Raw genomic sequence first — 24,677 nt, forward strand, 5'->3', positions numbered from 1 at the left:
GATTTGATGCATGTGCTGCAGAGAGAGTGCACAAGGGAGTCAGATACCCTGAGTGCCGGTTTTGAAAAAATCCCCTGGACTGATATTTTCCTGCAGTCTGCCCCTGCACCCAAGCAATTTGCTGGGCAGACTGGACATACCATTTGGGCTTTTATCTGCTGTCATTTATTATGTTACTATGACCTGGAGTTAAGATTGCTTTTTCATGCACATTATGTACCGATAAGATTTCCCATGTTAAGGGTAGTACAGCCTGCCTGTTTTCACATTCTGATTTTGAAGCCTGTGCCTTTAAAAGGCGGAACCAGGAAGGTGCAGAGGCAGCAGAGAAACTGAAAGCAATAGAAGAGGACTGACTGCAGCTCACAGCTGGAACAGAAGTACTGGCTTTACTGAGCCTGGATCCTAGGGAAGGTGAGTTGGGGGGTGCTTTACAGATTTGCATGAAGTAAGGAGGAGATGGATGGTACTGATATCGGGCACAAGAATCACTGACCGCGAATGGTTCTGTAAATTCTTCAGTGAAAGACTAGCCAGATAGGTCTGAAAGCTGTCAGCTCTAACTGTATTATCTACAGGCAGCTCAGCTGCAGTTTGTACTATTAGCATTGTGGAATAGAGGGATTTAGGGCAGTTTAATAACCCTGGAGCTGAAGTGTTTCTCTGCTGCAGTTTTGTGATGTCATCTTCCTCTGTTCTCGATTTTTGAAGGTGTAATTAAAAAAAAAAAAAAAAAAAAATCTTTTCCTTTCCTTGTTCCTGGCTTTTCATTAACAAACTCTTTCAGTGTCCCTAATCTAATCCCAATTTTCAATTCCCTTTCTTTCTTGCTCAAATTTTAAATGCTTTTGGAGATTAATTGTAAAATCAGGATTGGACTCTTAAGATACTGACAATGTAAAAGTCAGGATTAAAAATTTGCTTTTATAAGCACTTTACTTTCTGTTCTTTCTTTCTGAAAACTTATTTCTGCTGAATCAGTTCCTTATTTATCAGTGTCTGAATCTGTGCTTTTGCTTTTCCTCTTGAGTACTCTCAGGTATGTGCAGATCAGCTGAGCACCCTTCAGTCACTGACTTGTGATAAGGATGTAATGAGAAAGCTGTACACACCTTTTGGAGGGGTAGCCGTGTTAATATGGTATAGCATAAATGACAAGAGACGGGTGGCACCTTATAGACTAACCGATTTGAGGCATGAGACTTTGAGGATAGAGACCACTTTGTCAGAAGAATCTCTCAAATTGTAATCAATTATATATGTTTTTAATATGTAAACCTCTTAGACCTAACATCCATTGAATAAGCGGTATACAAATAATTTTAAAGAAATAAATCTCTTCAAATCCTTCTCCTCCATTCCGACAGGTCTCCAGTGCTTTGAATCCTCTCCTCACTCTCCAGGCCATCCCTGGGAGGGGATAAGGCCTCTCAAGTACCCTCCATAAGAGGACCCTTGCTCCCTCAGCCCCGAGCTAAGGTTGATTCTTGACTCCTTTGTCACATGGGCACGAGAGTTTTGTTAACACACAAACCCCTCTCAAGAAGAGTGGTGCTCTTCCTTAGCGCACTGACATCACAGGCAGGCAAAATCTAATGAGATCTCAGTCCAGGGCTGGTGCCACTGGATGTGCAGACCGTGCAATTGCAAAGGGCGGCACACCTGATGGGGCAGTGCAGGAGCAAGGAGAGGCCCGTGTTGCCACTGGTGGACCCGATCCAACCAGCAACAGAAAAAGGAGCCTGCAGTGGCATACTGGGGGGGCAATGCCCCCAGGCACAGGGATATATGTGTACTGGCAGTGGCAGACCCACGGTCCAGCCCTCTCACCTCTTTGCCAAATCCAGCATCTAGTTCCACATCTCTGGCGGTGGTGGGCGGCCAGCTCCGTCCTCTGGCCACCCCTGGTGCTCCAGCTTCTGCTACTGGCCTCTGTGCTCCGCAACGGGCCTCTCCGCATGGTCCGCAGAGAGATGCTGCCATTCAGCATCACGCTGCTCCCTAGGCACGCGCGCATCACTGTTGCTTATGAAGGACCCGCGGCGGGAACTTGGCCACAGTCCTGGATGATGACGTCGCCAAAGCTCCATTACTTAAGGCTGGGCTCTGCTCCTGATAGTCTCCTTTGCAACAGGTCTCCATGCTGGTCGTGTACTTCGTTGCCTCCTGGTGATTCTCCTGCGTTCCTGGTTCCTGATCAGGGGTCACACAGCAGGAAGATCGACAGGGCCGTGGTGAAGCTCATCCCACCATGGCCCGAAGAAAAAGGCACATCCAGGTGCTCCTTCTCCTTCCTGCCTGTTTGACCTCGGAAGAAAAAACTTGCCAGAGCTGCATGAGGAGGAGGAGCATCCGCTGTGTGCAGAAGGGGAGCAGCATTTGTGGCAAGGCCACTACGGATTCCATCTCGCAGTGGCTGAGAAGAGAAGGCCTGGTGGGAGCGCCGCCACAGATCCCACCACGCAGCGGCTCGAGAAGAGGAGGCCTGGTAGCAGGACGCCACGGATCCACCTTGTGGCAACCCGAGAAGATCAGGGCCACTGCAGAGCCCATCCTATCGCGACCTGTGAAGAGGAGGCCCAGAGGTGAGAGAGAGGCTGTGGCCCTGTAGAATATGTGTGTGTGAGAGTGAGTTGAGGGAGACTGAGTTGAGGGAGACTGTGGGAGTAAGAACCTGTAGGATCCAAGAAACAGCATGTGAGAGCCTGTGTATGTATATGTGTGTGTGTGACAGCATGTGAGAGAGAGAGAGAGCCTGTATGTTTGTGTGAGACAGCAAGTGAGAGAGCCTGTGTGTGTGAGAGAGAGAGTGAGAGACAGTGCTGAGAATGAGTCTTAGTTTTGTGTGAGAGAGAGATAGCATGTGAGAATGAGAACCTAAGTGTGTGAGGGAAGAAGACAGATGGATAGAGAAGAAAAAAAAAGACCCTGTAAAAGGAATTGGCATGTGGCAAAAGACCAATAAAGGGAAGGTAGAAAAAAAAAAGCCTCTGACTGATTAGAAAACTAAGATCAGACAGCAAAAGTAAAAATAAATAAATAAATAATCTTTTTAATTTTTAGTGCTTGGCATATGTTATCTTTGGGAATGTGCAAAGGTAGCACTTTCTTTATGCCTATCTTGCAGTGTACAATATTAGCATGGAGGAACTGGAAGCCCCACAAATTTTTAATACCGGGGGCCTGCACAAAGGATGCAGCAGAATGGGCTTCAGTGCCAGTAGCAGCAATCTGCGACTCCCTCATAGCCATGCAGCAGCAGTGACAGTGGCAGCAGAGGAGCAAGAGAGGCTCCGTGGTTGCAGGCAAAAGAAAGAAAGAGGGTCTGTCTTCAGTTTGTGCATGTGTATGAATAGGATTCAGACTGGGGTGTATGTATGAATGAAGGGGTGCCTTCCCTGGGGGTCTATCTGTGTGAGAATGGGCGCCTTTCCTGGGGATCTGTCTGTGTGAGAATGGGTGCTTGCCTGGGTGTGTATGTGTGTGTGTGTAAGAGAATAAATTGGTGCCTACCTGGGGGGACTGTTTGTGTGAGAGAGAATGACTGGGAGCTTGTCTGGGAGGGGGGGGTGTTTGTGTGTGTATGTGAGGGAGCCGGTGAAAGTAAGAGCGTGTGTGTTTTTGAGAGAATTTGGGGGGGGGGGGGGGGGGCTGAGGGGAAAGAGAATGTCTTAGAGTCTGAGAGTGTTTCAGTGTCTGAGAGAGAGATTGTGGGTGTGTATAAGAGCATGTATTTGACAGTATATGTGTGAGAGAATGGACATGCAAATGTGTGAGAGAGGGGAAAACATTTGTGCGCTCCCCTAGCCCCCTAATCCTCAACAATCTCAGGGTGACTGGAAATCGAGATTTCCTGTTCATACCCGGATCAGTCCAGACTCCTGGGATTATGCCTCCCCTTCAGCAGACAGAGAAAGTTGCACTGGCATATAATCCAAAGTACCACCTGCAGTCCTCCAGTATTTCTCTGTCTCCAACAGATGGTAGAGGTGCAATCCTTGCAGTCTGAAAAAAAAAAAGAGGGGGGTGGAAATAGAGAATGCTGTGTGTAGCAGTTTTATGTTGAGGGCCGACTTAGCTGGGTACAACAGTTACAAGCAGACAGGTCCTTATCGGAATCTGAGACCAGACAAGCAGCGCGTCTAGAATCTGTTGTAGCATACAGTGTGGATGCCTTATACAATCTTGTCAGAACTTCCTCCAGAACCATGATGTCTGCAGTTTTGGCTCGGCGACTCCTCTGGTTGAGGAACTGGACAGTCAATATTTCATCTAAGTCCCAGTTGGGGGCTTTGCCCTTCAAAGGGAAATTACTCTTTGGTAAAGACTTGGAAGAGATGATTAAGGTTCTCGGGGAGAATAAGATCCATAAACTGCCGGAAGATAAACCAAAGGCAAAAGGCTCTCTTCCTTCCTGTTCCCGCTTCAGAGCTAATCGACTGTTTCGGCCCATGAGGGCGTCAGGGAGGACTCAGAGGCAGTCCTCTGGCAGACAACCATCTTGAGCCAGTCCTTTTGAGGTTGTAGGTCGAGCAGAGATGGCTCTTCCATCGGTGGAGGTGGAGCCAAACCTGCACAATGAAGTGAAGCTGGTCCACTCCTCTGTTCCAGTAATAGGGGGCTGGCTGGCTGGCTCTGTTCTTCGACCAGTGGGTCCTCAGCGTGATAAGTCAAGCCTATGCTTTAGAATTTGCTCGGCCATTAAGAGATTGGTTCTCGTCTCCCCCTGCACTTATCGAGAAAAGAAGCTGGTGGTGCAGGAACCATTGCTTGTCTTTGCACGCTTGGGGCCATCGTGCCTGTCCCCCTGGGAAAGCAAGAGATGGGTCGCTATTCCCCAAGAAGGAGGGCCAATTCTGTCCCATCCTAGATTTTAAAAAGGTGAACGTTGCGCTAAAGGTTTCTCGGTTTCGGAAGGAAACCTTACATGGATTACAACATTCAAGGAAACATGGTTAGTACCAGAGGTAGGTCTTGTCAAATTAATCTGATCAATTTCTTTTATTGGGGATAAGATTTGGATCGGGGAGAGTGCTAGATGAAATGTCCTTGGATTTTAGTAAGGTGTTTTGACATGGTTCCACATAGGCGACCTACAAATAAACAGAATGCCGTAGGTATGGACCCTAAAGTCACTGGGTTATAAATTTGTTGACTGAGATGTGACAAAGGGTAGTGGTAAATGGAGTTCATACTGAGGGGAAGAATGTTACTATTGGTGTTCTGCAGGGATCAATCCTTAGACTGGTTCTTTTCAACAGGTTCATAACTGATACTGAGGAAGGACTATTGTGAAAGATGTCAGTTTACAATGATACCAAAATGTGTAACAAGATAGACACCCAGAAAGGTGTGGAAAGCATGAGGCAGTATCTAGTGAAGATTGAAGAAATAGTCTAGAGCAGGGGTAGGCAACTCCAGTCCTCGAGTGCCACAAACAGGTCTGGTTTTCAGGATATCCACAATGAAATATGCCTGATATATATTTGCATACAGTGGAGGCAGTGCATGCAAATACATCCCATGCATATTCATTATGGATATCCTGAAAACCAGACCTGCCTGCTTCTAGTTAGAATTTGACAGCTAAGATTTAATGCTAAAAAAAAAAATGCTGTGCCATGCATCTGAGATGCAAAAACTCAAGGGAGCAATACAGTATAGGGGGTTAAGATCTAAGCACAAAACAAGAGCAGGATTTGTGGGAGATCATGTTTAATGATCTCAAGGTGGCCAAACTGATGGAAAGGGCAATGGCAAAAGCCAAAAAGATCCTTGGGTGTATAGAGAGAGGAATGATCAGAAATAAAAGGTGATATTGTCCCATATAAGTCCCTGGTGAGAACTTATTTAAAGAAAAGTTTACAATTTGGGAGACCGCACCTTCAAAAGGATATAAACCAGATGGAGTTGGTCCAAAAGCAGGGCTAATAAAATGGTCAGTGGTCTTCACTGTAAAACATATGAGTACAGACTTAAAGGTCTAAATATTTATAGCCTAAAGGAAAGGCAGATTGGTGAGATATAATAGAGAATTTTAAAACCTCCAAGATATTGGTGCACAGGAGGTAGGCTTTTTTTCAATGGAAAGGAAGCTCTGGACAGAGGGTTCATGGGATGATGGTGAAAGGAGTAGACTCGGGTAATCTAAGGAAATATTTCTTTACAGAAAGGTTGGTGAATGCATGAAACAGATCCCCTGTGGAGCTGGTGGAGACGAGGACAATATCTGAATTCAAGATAGAATGGGACAAGCACATGGAATCTTGGAGGGAGTGGTAGGGCTTATAGAGATAAGCGTAGGCATATTGCCTTTTTCTGCTGTCCTATTTCCATGTCCTTTTGTAGATGTGGACTCTAACACTGCACACACAACTCAATTTGGGATCTCACCTGAGACCTGTACAGGAGGTAATATTACTTCCCTCTTTCTACCTAGAATGAAATCAGACTACTGGTGCTTAAAAAGGAAATAGAACAGCTTTTAAAATAGACCATGGGGGAAAGCCACCGTGAGATCATCAGACACTATCATCCTGAGGGCCCTCTCCTGGTTTTTCACCCCTCATCATGTGCTGCTCCTTCAAATTTCTGCATCCTAAATGCATGACTCTACACATTTTTATATTGAATCTTAACTGCCAAGTATTTGATCCTTCCTTGAGCTTTCTTAGATCACTTTTCATTCTGTGTCTACTCCCACATTAAGATCTGCAACAGAGTGGATACCAATGTCTCTTCACGGATGACCAACTTTTCCTTCTAACTCCTCCACGATGCCACTCACAAAGATATTGAAGAGAATCAGCCCTAGGATCAATCCCTGAGGTCCTCCACTAATCACCTTTCTCTCCTTCGAATGAATTCCATTTACCACCACCCTCTGTTTATCACTTAACCAATTTCTAATTCCGTCTACCACCAGGCTCTGCTCGCCTTTGTTATAGGGCCCATCATATGCAAGAATTTCCTGTGCTATCTTTGTGTGGTTTTTGTTAACAGGAGGATGGCCAACTCGGACAGTCTGGATATCGATGAGGGATTGTACTCCCGACAGCTGTAAGTTATTTTCTGTTTATATTTTCTTTCTTGGGTAGTTCTTCAGCAAATGCCATATCTATGCAGACTCTTTTTTTTTTTTTTTTAATTTCTGAATTTTACAATAATTAAACAAAGAACAAACTTTGTTAGATATACGGTTACAATAGTAACAAGTAATATTTTTAAGTCACAAAAACAAACAAGCTTCAGGAGATACAATCATATAATCCCTTATGTTACTATCACACCATAATGAAGAAATGGGGGGGGGGGGGGAGTAATTTCTATATTTGAGGAATTTAAAGAATATCTCACAAAGAAAAATTGAGGCGACAACAATACATTATTTAACTTTATACCCCAGTTCTATCAGTGGCACTGTTATGTCTTCTGCCATCTAGGAATTGTTTTAAATGATCTGGGATGAAAAGGACAAAGGTATTGTTAGACATCTTTATAATACAGCGACATGGGTAGCGAAGTAAAAATTTCGCCCCTGTTGCTATTACATCAGGCTTCAGTGACAAAAACTCTTTACGCCTATTTTGAGTTGGTCTGGCTAGATCTGGAAACAGACGTACTTTCTGATCATGAAATAGAGCATTCAAATTTTTAAAGTATGCTTTCATAATTAAGGAAAGATCTTGCTCAGAATAGCAGGAAATAAACAATTCAGCTCTATCCACCACCTCCAAATCAGAGGTCTCCAAGTAATGAGTCAAATTAAGAAATTGGGAATCTGTCTCTCCTCTTTGTGGAGTTGAAACCATTCTCTGGACCAGGAAATTTATCTTTTTGAAGGGAGGTATTTTTTCCTCTTGAATCTTTAAGACATCTTTTAAATATCTCCTCAGTGTAAGCAGCGGTATTTCTCCCATTATCTTGGGAAAATTCAAGATTCTAATATTTAGGTGCCTTAAATAATTTTCCACTGCTTCCAGTCTACATGATAGAGTAACATTTTCATGAGCCAGACCTCCAGTAATATCTTGAACACTCTTAAGATCTTGCTTTATTACTTCCTCCATTTGTGTCTGTTGTTGTATAACCGTACAATCTTCTTTTCTCATTAAATCCAATTTCTTCTCAACATTACCAACACACTTAGCCTGTTCCCGTAGCAGTTTAGACATACCTGCCATGAACTCCCATAGCGAGTCCATTGTCACCACCTCCGGTTTGATAAAATCCTCGGTCTGGTCGCTAGATGTTCCAGGGAGCCTCCTTGTACCCCTTCCTCCACTACGAGGTTCCCTGGGCTTCCAGTCGTCCCTCCACTCGCAGGGTCTCAGGGTAACAGGTCTCCAAGCTCCACAGACACTTCCAGGTTAGCGACGGAGATCCCAGCATGGTCAGGACCTTTGGGTGTCCCGCCTCCTGCCTGAACATTCCCCGAAGTTCCCGGAGAGGAAGCCAGTGGAGGTGGTCTGGGGTCCGGCGGGGACAGAGTAACATCCCCCGACGAGAGTAAGTTTCCTCCCCTTGCTCTGTCAATGGGGCTTAACCCCGGTGTTGTTTGTATTGGAACGGCATATTGAGGTATTAACCTCTGCTCCGTAGACGGACCGGGTTCTGCTGGGTACACCCGGACCTTACCCTTGCGTTTGTGCTTACAAAGGGACGGGGCAGAAGCTATAACTTGAAAAGACCTGTTATCTATCAATAAAAGCCTTTAACTGAGAGGGTTCAAAGTGCACAAAGGTATTGCCAAAATAACGAACCTCACATTTTGCAGAAAAAGTACCCTCAATACCCATTGTAGCATCTCTAAGCTGGAGGAAAGTTTTCCTCCTCACCTGGGTCTACTTACATACATCAGGAAAGTCTCAAACCTTATAACCCTTAAATATATATTGTCTGTTAAAAAAAAAAAAAAAAAAAAAAAAATCGCAAAACAAGATTTTTTTCCTCCTCAGCAGAACAAGTAACCAGTAAGTGTCATGGTCTTCAATAAAATTTGTGGAATGCTCCAAAAATCTGTCAAATTCAATCCAACATTTAAAGCTGATTCACCAGTCTCCTCTCAGACTCCTACTTTTAAAAGGCAAATACATTCTAGTTACTGAGGGGAGGGATTCATCCGAGATCCCTAAACCCTCCTTAAAGTTTTTTTTTTAACTAGTTCTGAGGGAGAAAGGAGAGGAGACCTGGGAAAGTTGGAAAAAATGCTAGTTTAATGCTCTACCTTTGTTTTCCAAAATCTCAAGCCTCCTATGTGTTGACAGATTATCTTTAATAGAAGCCACCTTAAAGACGTTAAAATAATTATTTTGAGACCCTAAACTTTCAATTCTCTGGCCTTGACTGATAGAAATTGATTGCAACACATCTATATGTCCATTAGTGGCCTCCAAAGAGGTAGAAAAGTCAAATATTTATTTATTTATTTTATTTTTCTATACCGAGGTTCTTGTATGAAATACAAATCACTCCGGTTTACATAAAACAGTGAAACGCCCAAAAAAGGGAGGCTTTACATAGAACAATAGAACAAATTGAACATAGTACAGATTACAAGAAACATTTGAACCCAGTATCATAGTACAGTTACAAAAAACAATTGAGCGCAGTATCTTTAATGGGGGAACAAGGGAACAGGTCAAGGTGAATGACTACGGAATATATAGTATGTGAGTACAAAAACTTGAATAGATCAACTCCGAGCTGAAATCTGTTATAGGCATTAGTCCTGGGAGCTGCCTAAAAGAGTTTTCAAATTAGAAGAAGGGGAGGGGAAGACGGACAAGGAGCAGCGACCAATCAAGAGAGTCAGAATAAGAATCAAGAGAGTCAGAATAAGAATCTCAACGAAGAAGCCCATGATTGAGTTTATTATAGCATCTAGGCAGCATTAAGTGTCTGGGAAGGCTTGGCAGAAGAGCCATGTTTTTCGTTTTTTGTTTTTTTTTAACTCCTGATGACTTGGTTCAAGTCGTAGATCTTGGGGGAGTGCATTCCATTGGTGGGGGTCTGCTGAAGATAGTGCTCGTTTCCTTAGTGATGTTTTTGCGGGCGGGGCATACAGAGTGCCTTTGTATGCGCTTCTAATGGGTCTGGAAGATGTATGGGGTTGAAGTTGTGTGCTTAACATGATGGGAGCGAGGATGTGTGTTGCTTTGTGAACGATTGTGAGAACTTTAAAGAGGATCCTGTGTTTGATAGGAAGCCAGTGAAGGTTACGGAGGATAGGGGTGATATGTTCTCTTTTGTTGGAGTTTGTGAGGATTCTGGTGGCGGCGTTCTGAACCATCTGTAAGGGTTTGATAGTATTTGTGGGGCGGCGGGTAGAAGGGAGTTGCAATAATCGATCTTAGTATGATGGATTGAAGTACTAGCCGGAAGTCATTGAAGTGAAGGAGGGGTTTTAGCTTTCTGAGGACTTGCAGTTTGTAAAAGCAGTCCTTTGTGGTAGTGTTTATAAACTTTTTTAGGTTTAGATTGTTGTCCAGCCAGGCTCCTAGATCCCTGACATCAGGTGAGAAATTGATGTTTAAGCTTGTTGATTGAGAGGAGCTTGATGAGGAGGAGATGGTGGTGGTGGTGGGGGGTGGTCATGGGAGATAATGAGCATTTCTGTTTTATTGGCATTCAGAACTAAGTTGAGGCTAGAGAGTAGGTCTTTAATTGGCTGAAGGCAGTCATTCCAGTAGGTAATAGTGTTTTGAAGGAATTCTGTGATCAGGATGAGGATTTGTATGTCATCTGCATAGAGGTAATGGGTGAGCTTAAGGTTTGTGAGTAGGTGGCAGAGAGGGAGGAGGTAGATATTGAAGAGGGTGGGTGAAAGTGAAGATCCTTGAGGGACTCCTTGGTCTGTAAGGACGGGATGAGATTCCTTGTTGTTTATCCTGACTTTATAGAACCTGTTGCTCAGGAAGGACTGAAACCAACTGAGAGCTGAGCCTTTGATGCCCATGTTGGCTATTTGGTCTATAAGTATTGTGTGTTTTACCAAAAGAACAAGCAGGTAGGATTGTTTTTTCTCCAGGTTTAAGAGGATGGTGTCCGTGAGTGATAGTAGGAGTGATTCGGTGTTTAGGGATTTGCGAAAGCCGTACTGAGCCGGAGAGAGAATGTTATGATCTTCCAGGTATTCTGACAGTTGCTTGTTGACAATTTTTTCCATCAATTTGGCAATGAGAGGTAATTTTGCGATTGGTCGGAAGTTAGCTGGATCCGATGGAGAGGCATTTGTTTTTTTTTAGCAGAGGTTTGAGGATTGCCAGTTTTAGCTGGTTAGGTACTAAGCCTTGAGATAGAGAGGTATTAATAATTTCAGAAATTGGTTTTGAAATGGTGTTCGGGATGGCGATGAGCAGGTTTGTCGGTAATGGGTCTGATGGGTGGGAGGATGTTTTGAGTTTCTTGAGGGTATTTTCTATCTCAAGAGAAGAGGTGAGCTCAAATGACTCTAGACTAGAGTTTTGTAGAGGCAGGGTTATGAGATGGTGTATTGGGGGGAGGCTGTTGGTTGTGAGAGAATAGGTAAGGTTGGAGATTTTTGTCTTGAAATAATTGGCGAGTTCATTGGCTTTGAGTGCTTGGTGGTCTGGGATGGTGGGAGGAGATGGTTTGATAAGTGAAGAGACGTAGGAAAAAAGTGCCTTTGAGTCAAAAATGAAGTTGTGGACTTTTTTTGCGTAGAAATCTTTCTTGGTTCTAAGGATGGCGTTTCTGTATGTGTTGAGAAGGGATTTGTAGATAGCATGTGACGAAGTGGTGGGGTTTTTTCTCCAGCTTTGTTCCTTATTTCCATAGCCACCAAGAATAAGAAACATAGAAACACAAATATGACTGCAGAAAAAGAATGTACGATATCTAGTCTGCCTATCCACACAACTGTTCCACTATAAAATTTCTAACACTCTCTCAGAAATCACCTGTACTTGCCCCATGCTTTCTTGAATTCAGTTACTGTCATTTTTTTATTTCGAGATTTATATGCCACCTATACACAACCCTAGGTGGCTTACATCATTCACATACACAAGAACAAATGCATAAAACATAAAATAAAACAGAAATAATCAGAATTACTGATCTGCCCTCAAAAGAAGGTAACAATAGTGACCCTCTACCATTAAATGCCTGACAAAATTAATGTATCTTCAGCTGATTTTTAAAAGATTTTATACATTCAGTCATTCAAAAAGGCAAAGGTGTAACGAGTTCCATAATATGGGACTGGCGACAAACAAGTCTCTCTCTCTTACAATAGTCTCCTCCACCTCCATTAGGAATCTATTCCATATATCCTTAAAGCATTTTGTAAAGAACTATTTCCTTAGATTACTCCTGTTTCTACCCTCCTTTCATTCTCATACCATAACCCCTCATTCCAGAGTCACCTTTCCATTTAAAGAGACCCACGTCCTGTGCATTGATATCTCTGAGGTTTTTAAATGACTCTATCATATCTCCCCTCTCTTGCCTTTCCTCTAGGTTATTTATGTTTAGATCTTTGTCTGCCCCTTTAAGCTTTACAATGAAGATCACTGACCATTTTAGTAGCCATCTTCAGGACTGACTCCACTCTGTTTATATCCCTTTGAAGGTGCAGTCTCTAGAACCATACACAATATCTAAGTGAAGTCTCTCCAGGGTCTTGTAGAGGAGCAATATCACGCTTTTTTTCTGTTGACTGTTCCTCTCTCTTTATCAGATACAATCACTCCTAGATCCGCTCTTGTTTCATGCATGGAAAAATTTCAACTCTTAGACTCTACTGCTCCCATGGGATTTTGCAGCCCAAATACATCACCCTGAATTTTTAAATATTAAATCTTAGCTTCCAGACTCCAGACTAGATCCCTCTTCATGGTTTCCTCCCCTTCCTGGATGGTCTACCCTGTTGTGGATTTTGATATTAACCACAAAAAGAGAAACCTTTCCCAATAGTCCACTAGTAATGCCCTTTTCCTCTTAGGCCTGGATTTTCTAAAATTGCAGGCCTTAGTGAATCACACGGTACCGGGGGGCGAGGGGGAGGCGAAGCGGGGGGCAGGCCTGCGAAAGCCGGCAGCGATTGCACCACCATGGTGCAATCACTGTCGGCTTTCACAAACCAATAACGCCACCATGAAAGGTGGTGCTATTGGGCGTGTTACTGGTGGCGATAAGGGGCCTTACCTTTTCGCCGTCAGTGATGTCTTCGCCGCATCCACCCCGGTGCCACCCTGACTCTGCCCCAATCTAGCTCTTGCATGTGAAAAGGGACTTTTCACGTGCGAAAGCTATAGAAAATGACCCCCTTAGTGAGCTCAGTTTATCACTACCCTTGGTCGCCTCCCACTCCGATCAGTCACTTTAGGACCAACACAAAGGAAGCTCGGTTTATTTATAAATTGCCTCTGTGGTATCCTGTCAAAGGACTTAATGAAATCCAAGTAACTACGTCTAGTGTTCTCCTTTGATCCAACTCTCTGGTGACCCTGTCAAAGAAATTGATAATACCGCCTCAAATCTTGTATTCTCTTGTATTCTAAAAACTATGCTGTTGTCTGTCCTAGCAGTGATTCAATTAATTTACTCACCACAGAGGTCAGGCTAACCAAACTGTAATTCCCAGCTTCCTCCTTACTTCCATTTTTGTGAATAGGAACCACATTTGCCTGTTTCCAGTCTTCTGGAACAGCTGCTGACTCTAGAGACATTGAGCAGGTCAACCAGCAGAGCTGCCAAAACCAATATGTTCCCTTTAAAACCTTGGATGTATCCCATCTGGTCTCATTGTGTTATCTACTTTACGTTTATCTAGTTCCTCTCAAATGCATTTTTCTGAAAATTGAGGTTTACCGTGCTTCCAATCTTACTGGTATCTGTTTTCTAGGGTCCTGCTCATGGCCTTTCCTCAATGAACACCAAACATTTGTTAAGCAAATCCGCTTTTTGCTTATTGCCATCATCCTGTTTCTCCCCTTCACTTCTGGGCTTCACAAAGCCATTTTTGCATTTCCTTCTGACACTAACATATCTAAAACTCATCAATCCCACCCCCCCTTGTTTACCATATTTGCTGTTTTTTCTTCCATTTGTATCTTCACTCTCCTGACTACTTTCCCAGTTTCTTACCTTTTCCGGATATTGTTGCCTGTCTTCTTTCTGTGATCTCTTGTAGTTTATGAACTCTAACCTTTTTTCCTTACTTTTTCATCTAAAGTAGTAGATGAAAGTAGTAAGGAAAACCATAGTTTTCTGTAGTAATAGATGAAGTAATAGTTCCTCTTTTTACCCTTTTCCCTTTAGTTTTCTAACACAAGATTTAGTTGCCTGTACAATATATGCTTATAGGTTTTCTCGTTGGTTGTCTACTTCCATCTAGATTTTCCCATCCAGTTAATGTCTCCTTGAAGTACTCCTCCATTTTAACAAAGTTAGTTTTCCTGGCCTAGGACCCTTGGCTTAAAATGAACCATTACTGCCTGCCTCTGAAACTGACCTACACCATCTAGTGATCACTGGATCTCAGATGATCGTCCACTACATCATCAGAAATACTGTCCCTTATTGTAAGCACCATCTTCAGTATCTCCCCCTCCTGTGTGGGTTCTCTTATCAGTTGAAAGTACAGTGGTCCCTGCAGAGAAGACACTGCAGCCGTGATGTCCTAATCAACATCTGGCAGACTGAAATCCTTTAGTAATAGTACTTCCCTTTTCATAGCAGTTTTGTGAATATCCTCTATTAAATCTCTGTTGTTTTTGTCTATGCTTTTTATGGCTACACTTCTGCCTCAGACACCTCAATATCCTGAACTGAACTGAACATACTTGGATGGTAGTCAGTGAATGGGGATCATGAGAGCTACTGACCAGAGCTGAACATACTGGGAAGCTTTTTCCTATGGTACTAGAGAATCATGGGAGTTTTTCTTTTCCATTTGCTGTGCAGGTATGTTCTTGGCCATGAGGCAATGCGGAAGATGGGTTCCTCTGATGTTCTTATCTCTGGGATGAAGGGGCTTGGAGTTGAGATTGCCAAGAATGTCATCTTGTCTGGGGTCAAATCGGTGACCATTCATGATGTAGGCAATGTGCATTGGAGTGACCTTTCCTCACAGGTAGGGAAAAAGAGGGCGAGCAGTCATTAAGGCAGGACGCTTCTGTAACTTTCTATAGTTTTAATTGTGTTCAAAGGGGTGACAGACCTGGAGTCTGATGGTATGGAATAGTTGAGGGAGTGCTGCCAGTGGTGATGAATAGTTAGGAAGGTGATTGCATGAAGATGTCTTACTCATAGTGGGACTGAATTGCAAGAAATATGGAGTTTAAGGGATTAGGGAAAAATAAAGCCAGATTCAACAGTTCCTGCTAAATTCCATGCATCCTGATGCTGCATGTGGTAGAGACATGGCTGTTGAACCTGCTGGGGCTTCAATTTTAAGGTTTCAGGGGAGTATTGAACTGAAGTAGCTTGTGTGACAGGATGAAGTATTGGTTAGGGAAATAAGTCACAGGAAGTAGAGGTAGGGGACCTTAGTTTGCTGGTTTAGATCCTGAGATGCCTATATAAATCAAGTGATAAAAGCTTTTGATGACACTGAAAAAGAGACAAGATCAACTTTATACTGAAATGCAAATTTTACCCCTTGGCAGGTGTACAGCACTATCTAATAACACTATCACCTTCTGTTTCTATTCATTATAGCATCAATATGGGAAGGAGCAATGCCAAATCAAAGGGGCTGCAGCTGGGCCATCACATTTTATGGGCACAGTCAGTGGCACAGTTAAGAACCGGACCTGATACACAGGATTGCCACATGACCCCAGTCAATCCTGACAGGCTGATACAGTTCTGGGTTTGTCCCATTGCATCTATGGATTTTCAGACCTGCCTTTATTAGAAAAATTGGAACTATACATCTATAGATGCAATGGAGCATATGAGTACTGGATCAGCTTCTCAGGCGGCGATGCTAGATGTATTCCCCACCTGCTCCTGGATGTATAGCACTGCGTGTAATTGCTTTGCACACTCAGCTATTTTTTTCTATTATTAAGGTGTTTGTGCTCTTTAATGGCTTCCTTTTATTGTTCCAGAGGCCTCCCAGTCTTCTCCTGGGTCAGTAGAGTTGCTCAGCTCCCAGAGAGGGCTCCCTGACACACCTTTGTGTAGGGGGTTAGAGGGCAGCTGGGGAGCCTTATCCTCATTAAAGGAAATCCTGGAGAAAATATTTTCACATTTAAACTTTCTATTTGTCTCTGGTGTATACAGGTAATATAGCTGTTATTCTTTTGATTTAACATGTCTAAGAGACACTCTGTTCTGTTACCAGTAAGTCCTGGGTGTTTAGTAGCAGTCCTCTAGTTAGAGCAGGGATGGTTCATGGGAGGTTCCATTCAAATTCAAACCCTCCTCCTGTGGAGTCTGGAATGGCCATCCCACTTGTAATACTATATACCCGCTCCCTTGCTCTACAACTCAGGAGGCAGTCCTTTGAATTTGGAGCAGAGTTCAGAGGTAGAGAGGAGCTTAGTTTTTGTTGTTTTGCAGGCCCAGTCGGAGGAGTCGAGCAAGCCCTGTTTTGGTGGTCCTGACCAGGGAAGGGAGGGGTCCTTTCCAGTCCACTCACTGGCTACTCTGGATTTTCCCAGATTAAAAAGAAACATATTATAACTAATATTAATACCAATAGGTGGTTAAAAAGTCCAGCAGGATCTTTAACATCTCAAAGTTAAGAGTGAAAAGATGTGTGTAGATACGATTCTAAACATTTGATATGCTGCCTTTTTCTAAATTAGTCTCAAGGAGGATTATAATGAAAATGAAAATTAGGTAATTACAATTACATCAAAATTATAATTAAAACTACAACTACAGTTGTATCAAATATTACAATCTAACATAGAGCAAGAAACAGAGGGAGAGCATATATACAGTTCCCTGAACGTACCCAGATCAGTCCAGACTCCTGGGTTTTGCCTTCCTTTCAGCAGATAGAGGTAGAGAAAGTTTTACTGACATTGGCATATAACCTAGTGAGCCATCTGCAGTATCTTAGTATTTCTCTGTCTTCAGCAGATGGTGGATGTGCAAAACCTGCAGTCTGGACTTAGTTGGTGATTCCTTCCGGGGGGAGGGGGGGTGGCAGGCCCTGGTGGGGCTATCCCTCCTGGTCTTGAGGTGGACAAGCAGAGTGTCGGGGACCCTTTGTTGCTTGGTCCTTAGTCGCCAGGGGTTGAAAGCTGGTGGATCCAGCTCCATCTGCCCCAGGAAGATCAAAGGAACTGCTGCCAATCTTCAGATCAGGGAAGTGTGCCTCCTTGTTTTTCTTTTTCCTTGTTAAAGTTTAAAAAAAAAATAAAAAGGAAAGAGAGAAGAGAGGCTTTCCAGAGAGTGACAGGTGCTGCCTCTTGTCAGTAGTGTGCCCCATGCTCATTTCCTCTCTTGGTTTCCCGCGGGCGACTGCTTTTGAAGCATGCCACGTGGATCGCATGTGCTGGCTGTGGAGATTCGCATCTGCGACTTGCGCAAAATGGTCTCTGCTTCTGCGGTCTCCCGGAGGGGGAGAGCAGTTCAGGCTTGCCTGAGGTGGGGGGGTCTGGTGGCGTCAGTTGGGAGGACTTGTGCAGGTGCCGTGAGAAGCCCCTGACCCGTTTCCTGTTGGCGCGGGAACGGCAGCCATCTTGGACACATTCACGAGGCAGCAGGCTGTGGCAATTGAAGCCTTGGAGGGGGATTTCCCTCCTTCATTGTACCCAGCTAATTTAAGCCCCGTGCGGGGAGGGGGGGGGGGGCTGAAGGGAGGGCAGGTGGGGACTGCAGAAGACCTCCTGGAGGAGGACTCTGATAGTTCTGCCTCTTTTTTCAATGGATTTTGTGCCTTTAATGCACAAAGTTTATCTGGCCTAGGAAGAGATCCAGATCTGCAGGGTAGCTGGGGGCTACTAGAGTTCAGTGGGTCCTTGGGAAGCTCACACTGCGTGCTGTGCAGGTCGATCTTTCAGAAGATTCTGACATTGGCGTTCGGTGGACTCTGGTCTTGCTCAGACAGATCCTTCCCTGGGGGTGGGGGGGGGGGGCAGGATTCCGAAGAGGGGCAGGGGGAAGGCTCGTCTGTGGACGGTAATAATCCAAAGGTGATGTGTCTGTTCCGCAGGGAGGAGTTGGGGCCCCTGATTCCCCCCCCCCATGTTTTGGAGGAACTAGGAATTAATCTTCCGAAGGAAGTGTCCCATTTCCGGAGGAAGAGTGGACCCGGTTATGGCTGGCTTACAGCACCCAGCGAAGGCTTTTCTTTTTCACATCCGTTAAGAAGTTGGTGGTCAGGGAATGGGATACTCCGGAGATCAGCCTGAAGGGTGGGCAGGGCAATGGATAAGTTATATGGTTTGTGAGGCAGACGAGCAGGGAGTCAGGGACTCTTTGTTGCTCATTCCTTCATCGCCGGATAGGGCTGAAAACTGGGGGTCCCAGTTCCCTCGCCCTGAAGGGGACGGGCTGAGCCTGCAGATATTCTTCTTTGAGGGAAGTACTTGTTTTATTAAAGTTTTTGGTTTAAAAAAAAAAGAATTTTACCAAGGAAGTGAATAGGGGTTGCCGTGGGATGGCACATCTTTACCCTGGCTCTGCTGCTTAAGTGATCGGGCGGCTCAGTTGTTATTCTCCGTTCTGCCCTGCGCCATTTTTCATGCCTCATGGTGCGGCTTGTGGAGATGTGCGCACCCGCAACTCTTGCTCAACGGCAAATGTTCCCGGTGCACCTCTGGTGGGGAGGGCACTTTGGAGAGGGTGGTAGTAAATAAATTGGCCAGGCACCATGAGCCTGGGAGGCTCTCACCAGCATGGCAACCCACCAGTGATCTCTTCCCACTAAGCACAGGCACGGCAGCCATCTTGTCCAGCTTCAGGGCTGCTGCGTGGGCCGTAGGAGGGGGTTGCAAAATGGCGCCGGCCATATGGCCGGCGCCATTTTGCATTACGGCAACACAATTCGAGTGCAGGAGGTCGTTCCCGGACCCCCGCTGGACTTTTGGCAAGTCTTGTGGGGGTCAGGAGGCCCCCCCCCAAGCTGGCCAAAAGTCCCTGGGGGTCCAGCGGGGGTCCAGGAGCGATCTCCTACGCTCGTGACGTCGGGGGACAGGAACCAAAATGGCGCCGGCGCTACCTTTGCCCTGTCATATGACAGGGCAAAGGTAGCACCGGTGCCATTTCTATCAACGCACCCGTGGCCCGAGAGTGGAACATCACACCGGGACCCCCCCCCCACTGGATCCCAGGTAATTTAAGACATTTTGGGGGGGTTCGGGAGGGTGGGGGATTTATTTTAAAGGGTCGGGGTGGGTTTTAGGGTTGTTTTAGTGTGCCGGTTTTCCCGCCCTCCCCCTTCCCCCGATTTACGATTTTTGACGATAAATCGGGGGAATTCCTATTATATATCGCCTCTAACGATTTTTGACGATTTAAAATATATCGGACGATATTTTAAATCGTCAAAAAACGATTCAGATCCCTAGTGATTATCCCCTTGTACAGGTCCTTGGTGAGGCCTCACCTGGAGTACTGTGTTCAGTTCTGGAGACCGTGTCTCCAAAGAGACAGAGACAAGATGGAGGCGGTCCAGAGAAGGACGACCAAAAAGGTGGAAGGTCTTCATCGAATGACTTATGAGGAGAGATTGAAGAATCTAAATATGTATACCCTGGAGGAAAGGAGGAGCAGAGGTGATATGATACAGACTTTCAGATACTTGAAAGGTTTTAATGATCCAAAGACAACGACAAACCTTTTCCGTCGGGAAAAAAAATCAGCAGAACCAGGGGTCACGATTTGAAGCTCCAGGGAGGAAGACTCAGAACCAATGTCAGGAAGTATTTCTTCACGGAGAGGGTGCTGGATGCCTGGAATGCCCTTCCAGAGGAAGTAGTGAAGACCAGAACTGTGAAGGACTTCAAAGGGGCGTGGGATAAACACTGTGGGATCCATAAAGTCTAGAGGACGTGAATGAATGTGGGAAAAAAGGATTTGCATTCACAAAAAAGCGGGGAGTAGCTTGCTTGTTACGGCGGTTACTACCCCAAACCAAATAAGCCTGATACTTCACTTTCAATGCATATCCAGCATAGCTCTCTGCTTCAACGGCAGGGGAGAAAGACTGATACTTCACGCATATCCAGCATAGCTCTCTGCTTCAACGGCAGGGGGGAATGAAGAAAAGTGGATCTATATACAGACAACAACCAACAAGGACTGAATTACATAGTCTGGGTAAACAAATAAGCATGGGTGTAGCTTGCTTATTGTGGCGGTTACTACCCCTAACTAATTAAGCTAGATATTTCACTTAGATGCAGCTCCAACACTGCTCTCTGCATTAATGGTGGGGGTGGAAGGGAAATAGAACCAAAAGGTTACTAAGAGCCAAGAGTAACAGATAAGTATGAGAAAAAAAAAAGTGCGAAGCTTGCTGGGCAGATTGAATGGGCCGTTTGGTTGTCTTCTGCCGTCATTTCTATGTTTCTATGTACTTGCCAGCTCACACATTAACAATTGCATCAAAAACTGCCTCAAATTGTAAAGTTTTTAATAGTTTTCTGAAGGATAAGAGGTCAGGGACCAGACTGATGTAGGGGGCAAGGAATTCCAAAGGGTTGAAGTGGAACCTGCAAAGGCTCTGTTTTTAGTATGATGAGATGCATAGTTCTCAGGGGTGGGACCACAAGATGGGCATGTAAGTGGCTGTAGTAGTTGGAGAGCTCATGGGGGTGATGGCATTGCTGAGTATCTTGAATTTGGTATAGTAGGGTGTTGGTAGCCAGTGGAAGCTTTTCAGAACTGGGGTGATATGGTCAAATTTATGTGCCTTCATTATCAAGCAGGCCTCTGCATTTTGTTTAAGCTGTAATTGGCAGTTTAGGGTGCTGGGAAATCCTACATACAATGCACTACAGGCGAACAATGACAGTAGCACTAATGTTAGCTATGAAAGAGGCATTGTCCAGTAATGGATAGTCTTGTCTAGCTTTTGTCTTCACCCATTATCAAGCTGACTTCTGCTATCAAGTGGGTGGAGGGAGTATCACAGTTTTCCAGCATTCTAGGACAAGGTTCTTCAACCATTTTCATGGCTCAAAATATGCAGTATTTTGCGTCAATATAATTAATTCAGCACAAAATACATTACTCATCTTATGAAGGCATAGAGATAATACCTTGTCCTAAATTTTTGGGGCACAGCAGAAGAAAGCGCTAAGTCTTGTGCAAATTATTCTGGCAGAAGCCAGAGAAGGGGAGGATAGATGGGCTTTTCGGGAGGTTGGAAGTTTCCCTGAGTGTAGAGAAAAGAAACTGGGTGAGATATTAAGAAGTCAGATGATTTAAAGACAAAGCAGAGTTTTTTAAACTTTGTCCTACTTTTGATTGGGAACCAATGTAACTGACACAAGATTGACCTTTCATGGTCTGTTGCCTTGGCTCCTGCCAAAGATCTAACAGCCCTACTATGGAGGCATTTGAGGTTGTACTGTGAGATGCTATTAAATAGAGAGTTGCAATAGTCTATGCAGCTGGCAATCAACATGTATCATGGTTGCGAAGTTGTGTTTCTCAAAGTAGTTGTGCAGTTGGCGAATTTGGTACAGTGCATAAAGGTCTTTACCAGATATGAGAGATGGGTTTCCATTGTAAGGTTGTGGTCAAGTTGAACCTTCAGACTGCACGGGGTGACTATAATAGGGGGATATCCTTGTCAGCTTGTGTGTGTGTGTTGTGTGTCTGTCTGTCTGTGTTACATATACACTTGTCAGTTTCTTTCTCTTTGGAATTGTGTTTTCATGACCTGCCCCCTTGCTTTTTGATTCATCTGCAGTTTTACCTGAGTGAAGATGACCTTGGGAAGAACCGTGCTGAAGTGTCCCAGGTGCATCTGGCACAGCTGAACAGCTATGTCCCTGTGACCGCATTCACCCAGCAACTCACAGAAAGCTTCCTAGCAAAGTTCCAGGTACCTGGCACACTAATGCATTCCCTTACAGAAGCCTATATGTGACACGTGTGACACACTTTTAAATGGCCTGGCAAGTGTGGTGCAGGTATGGAGAAACACGTACTTCAATAGGGCTTTATCTGTACCGGAAATAGGTGGGAGTGGAAGATGGAACCCACTACAAAGTGTGCAATAAGACCTCCCCCTTGATGTCTACCGCTGGATGGTTTGTGATACAGACATTTTGTTTAATCACCCCATACCTCAGGTGTTGGCAAAGTTTTATTTATTTAAAAATGTTATAGCTCGCACCATCCACAACTCTGGGTGGGTGCTTTATTGAGTTTCATTTACTAACATAAGTGAAGTGCTTGATGTTATCTTGACATTCTAGTTGATCAATGACATTTTCACTGTACTTTCTGCACATTGTAATCATATAGATGGCCCCTCTCCCAGCAGGCCAGTGTGTGTGGTTTTTCCCTGTCACTGTCTGTCAGTCTGTCCATAGTTCTTGACATAGCTTTTTTTGCTTTCCCACATACATTCATACTTTCATTTTCACTGCTGAGGCTTCTTGGGATTTGGAGTCCAGAGCAGCTGGCACTGCTGCTGTACTGCCAGGCACCGTGAGGTGAGCTCACTGCTGTAACACCCGAGAGGGAGGTTTTCCTATCTGGAAACTGGGTTTCTCAAAGTTACATCTCATTTTTGGGCACTCTAGTGAAAAGCAAATTAAAAAAAGGATTTTTACAAACCCCTCTCCCCTGAAACTCATAGCCTCTATTTTATCCACGTAAACTGAAAAAAACCCAAAAACCTTCCTCCCCCCCCCCCCCCCCTTCAAATCTTCCACAAAAGGTAAATATTGGGGCTGTTTACTGCATTTTCTCTTCTGCTTTTGGTTACTCTGCAGCAGGAATTTGCTTGCATTCAATCTGCCTGTTTTTGTATTTTTTTTTTCCAGAGGGCAAACAAAATAGAAGTCCTCTCATGTGGTAAAGCCTAATGTGGAAGTTTAACTTTAAAGTTTCTAGAAAATGTCCGATTGCGCATGCGTGGCCCGACACCCCCCCCCCCCCCCCCGCATCCTTGTGGGGCCCTTTCAGTCTCATCTTTTCCACGGACCCCACCAGACATGGTACTCTCTTCCTCCCCACCTCCTTTCATTGTGATTTTCTTCCCCAAGGAGCAGTTTTTCATAAAGTCCCACACTCATTCTTCAACCCCTAATAATCTCTTTAGCCTTTTTGTCCAGCATAAGTCATGTTTTTTCTGCATTGAGGAGTTTTGATTTTTCACCCGATACCCCAGAAAGAGAAGGCAGCCAGCGGCTTCAACAAGTGTCCCTTGTATGAATGCATTATGTCTATTGCAGATGCCCATAATAGATTCATGCTTTGCCTGGGGGTCAACCGTAATGTCTTGGGGTGTTCCCTATGCAACTGTGACTCCCAGAGTACATTGCCCCTGGTGGAAGCTCATGGAAATGCTTTTGGGGAGGATTGTCTTGGACCGTCAGTGTCTGAGGTATCGACATTGAGGGGCCCAGGTCCTGCACTGATCACTGGTGGTGCGTCGGCATTGGAGGGCACAAATTTCCTCTGAAATCGAACACCGGGAAGGCCGGGGGAAACAGCCTATCATCTGACTCCTCTCACCCAAAGAAAGCGCTGGGTTCCTCTGCTTTTGGTGCTGACATCATGGCACTCTGAGAATGTGCATTGGGTGAAGGCTATAAAGGTCTCTCAGTGCAGATGCTGGGAGTGGGGACATTCTAGTGGCTGCCATAAATCCTCCCCCCCCCCCCCCCCCCGAACCATTCCTACAGACAGGAGAACGTATCCTCATAAGGTCAGAAATTGTGACAGCTTCCAGGGATCCAGATGATGGCCACTAATTCACTTCTGCTGTCCCAGTGTCTGTCTCAGAAATTAGAGTAGCTGGAAAGAAGGATCCAAGATGCCTTGGACTGAAAAAATGTAAAGTATCATCAGGCAAGTCACTTCTATCTATGCCCTTCTCCTCTATTGCCAATTCCCAACTTTGTGTTGGCTGCACCGTAATAGACTTCCTGATTTGGGGTGTCATTCTTCCTCTCTTGCCTTATTTAAAGACAATTTAAAAACCAACTTTTTAAGGCTACTTTTAAATCTTAACCCCTGATTAACCCTTCCCCCCCCCCCCCAACAGCCTTATTAAGTTTTAACCATTTTTTAATAAGAGAAATTCCCAAAGCCTCTCTTGCCCTTTGTTTGTTGATTAGATTGTAAGCTCTACTGAGCAGGGACTGTTTCTTACATATTTTGTACAGTGCTGCATATGTCACGTAGCATTATAGAAGTAATAAATAGTAATAGTAATTTGCCTAGATGCGCAGCCACTACTGCAAGACGTTTTGTGAACACACGTGGGTTTGATACCAGGCTGAAGGGAAATGTGAGATTAGAGGTGCTGTTTCCTTATTACAAATCTGAGATATTTCCTGTGACCTATGAATATCTTTATGTGAGGTGTAAGCATCCTTTTCGATCCAGAGAGCATAGCTAATCACCTCTTTCTTGGAAAGGGATTAAGATACCCAACGAAATAAACTTTTACTTTACCAGGAATTGGTTCAAGGCCCTCAGATCTAGGATAAAATAAAGTCTCTGACTTCTTCAAAAGCAGGGTATCGTTGGCATAAAATCCCTGCTCTTTCCCCTGGTGC

General features: G+C 44.5%; 1 protein-coding gene across 1 annotated transcript in view; it reads left to right on the top strand.

Annotated features, from left to right (window-relative positions):
* Window positions 1-326: 326 nt before the first annotated feature.
* Window positions 327-24,677, top strand: part of UBA7 (ubiquitin like modifier activating enzyme 7) — a 426,723-nt gene continuing 402,372 nt past the window's right edge. Inside the window, exons 1-4 of the mRNA XM_029599673.1 lie at window positions 327-414; window positions 7,003-7,059; window positions 14,932-15,100; window positions 21,851-21,985. Of these exons, the coding sequence (XP_029455533.1) occupies window positions 7,007-7,059; window positions 14,932-15,100; window positions 21,851-21,985 (357 nt within the window). The 5' untranslated portion in view covers window positions 327-414; window positions 7,003-7,006. The remainder of the gene's footprint in view (window positions 415-7,002; window positions 7,060-14,931; window positions 15,101-21,850; window positions 21,986-24,677) is intronic.

This window comes from Rhinatrema bivittatum, chromosome 4 (assembly GCF_901001135.1).
Source record: "Rhinatrema bivittatum chromosome 4, aRhiBiv1.1, whole genome shotgun sequence".
Classification (NCBI taxonomy): Eukaryota; Metazoa; Chordata; class Amphibia; order Gymnophiona; family Rhinatrematidae; genus Rhinatrema; species Rhinatrema bivittatum.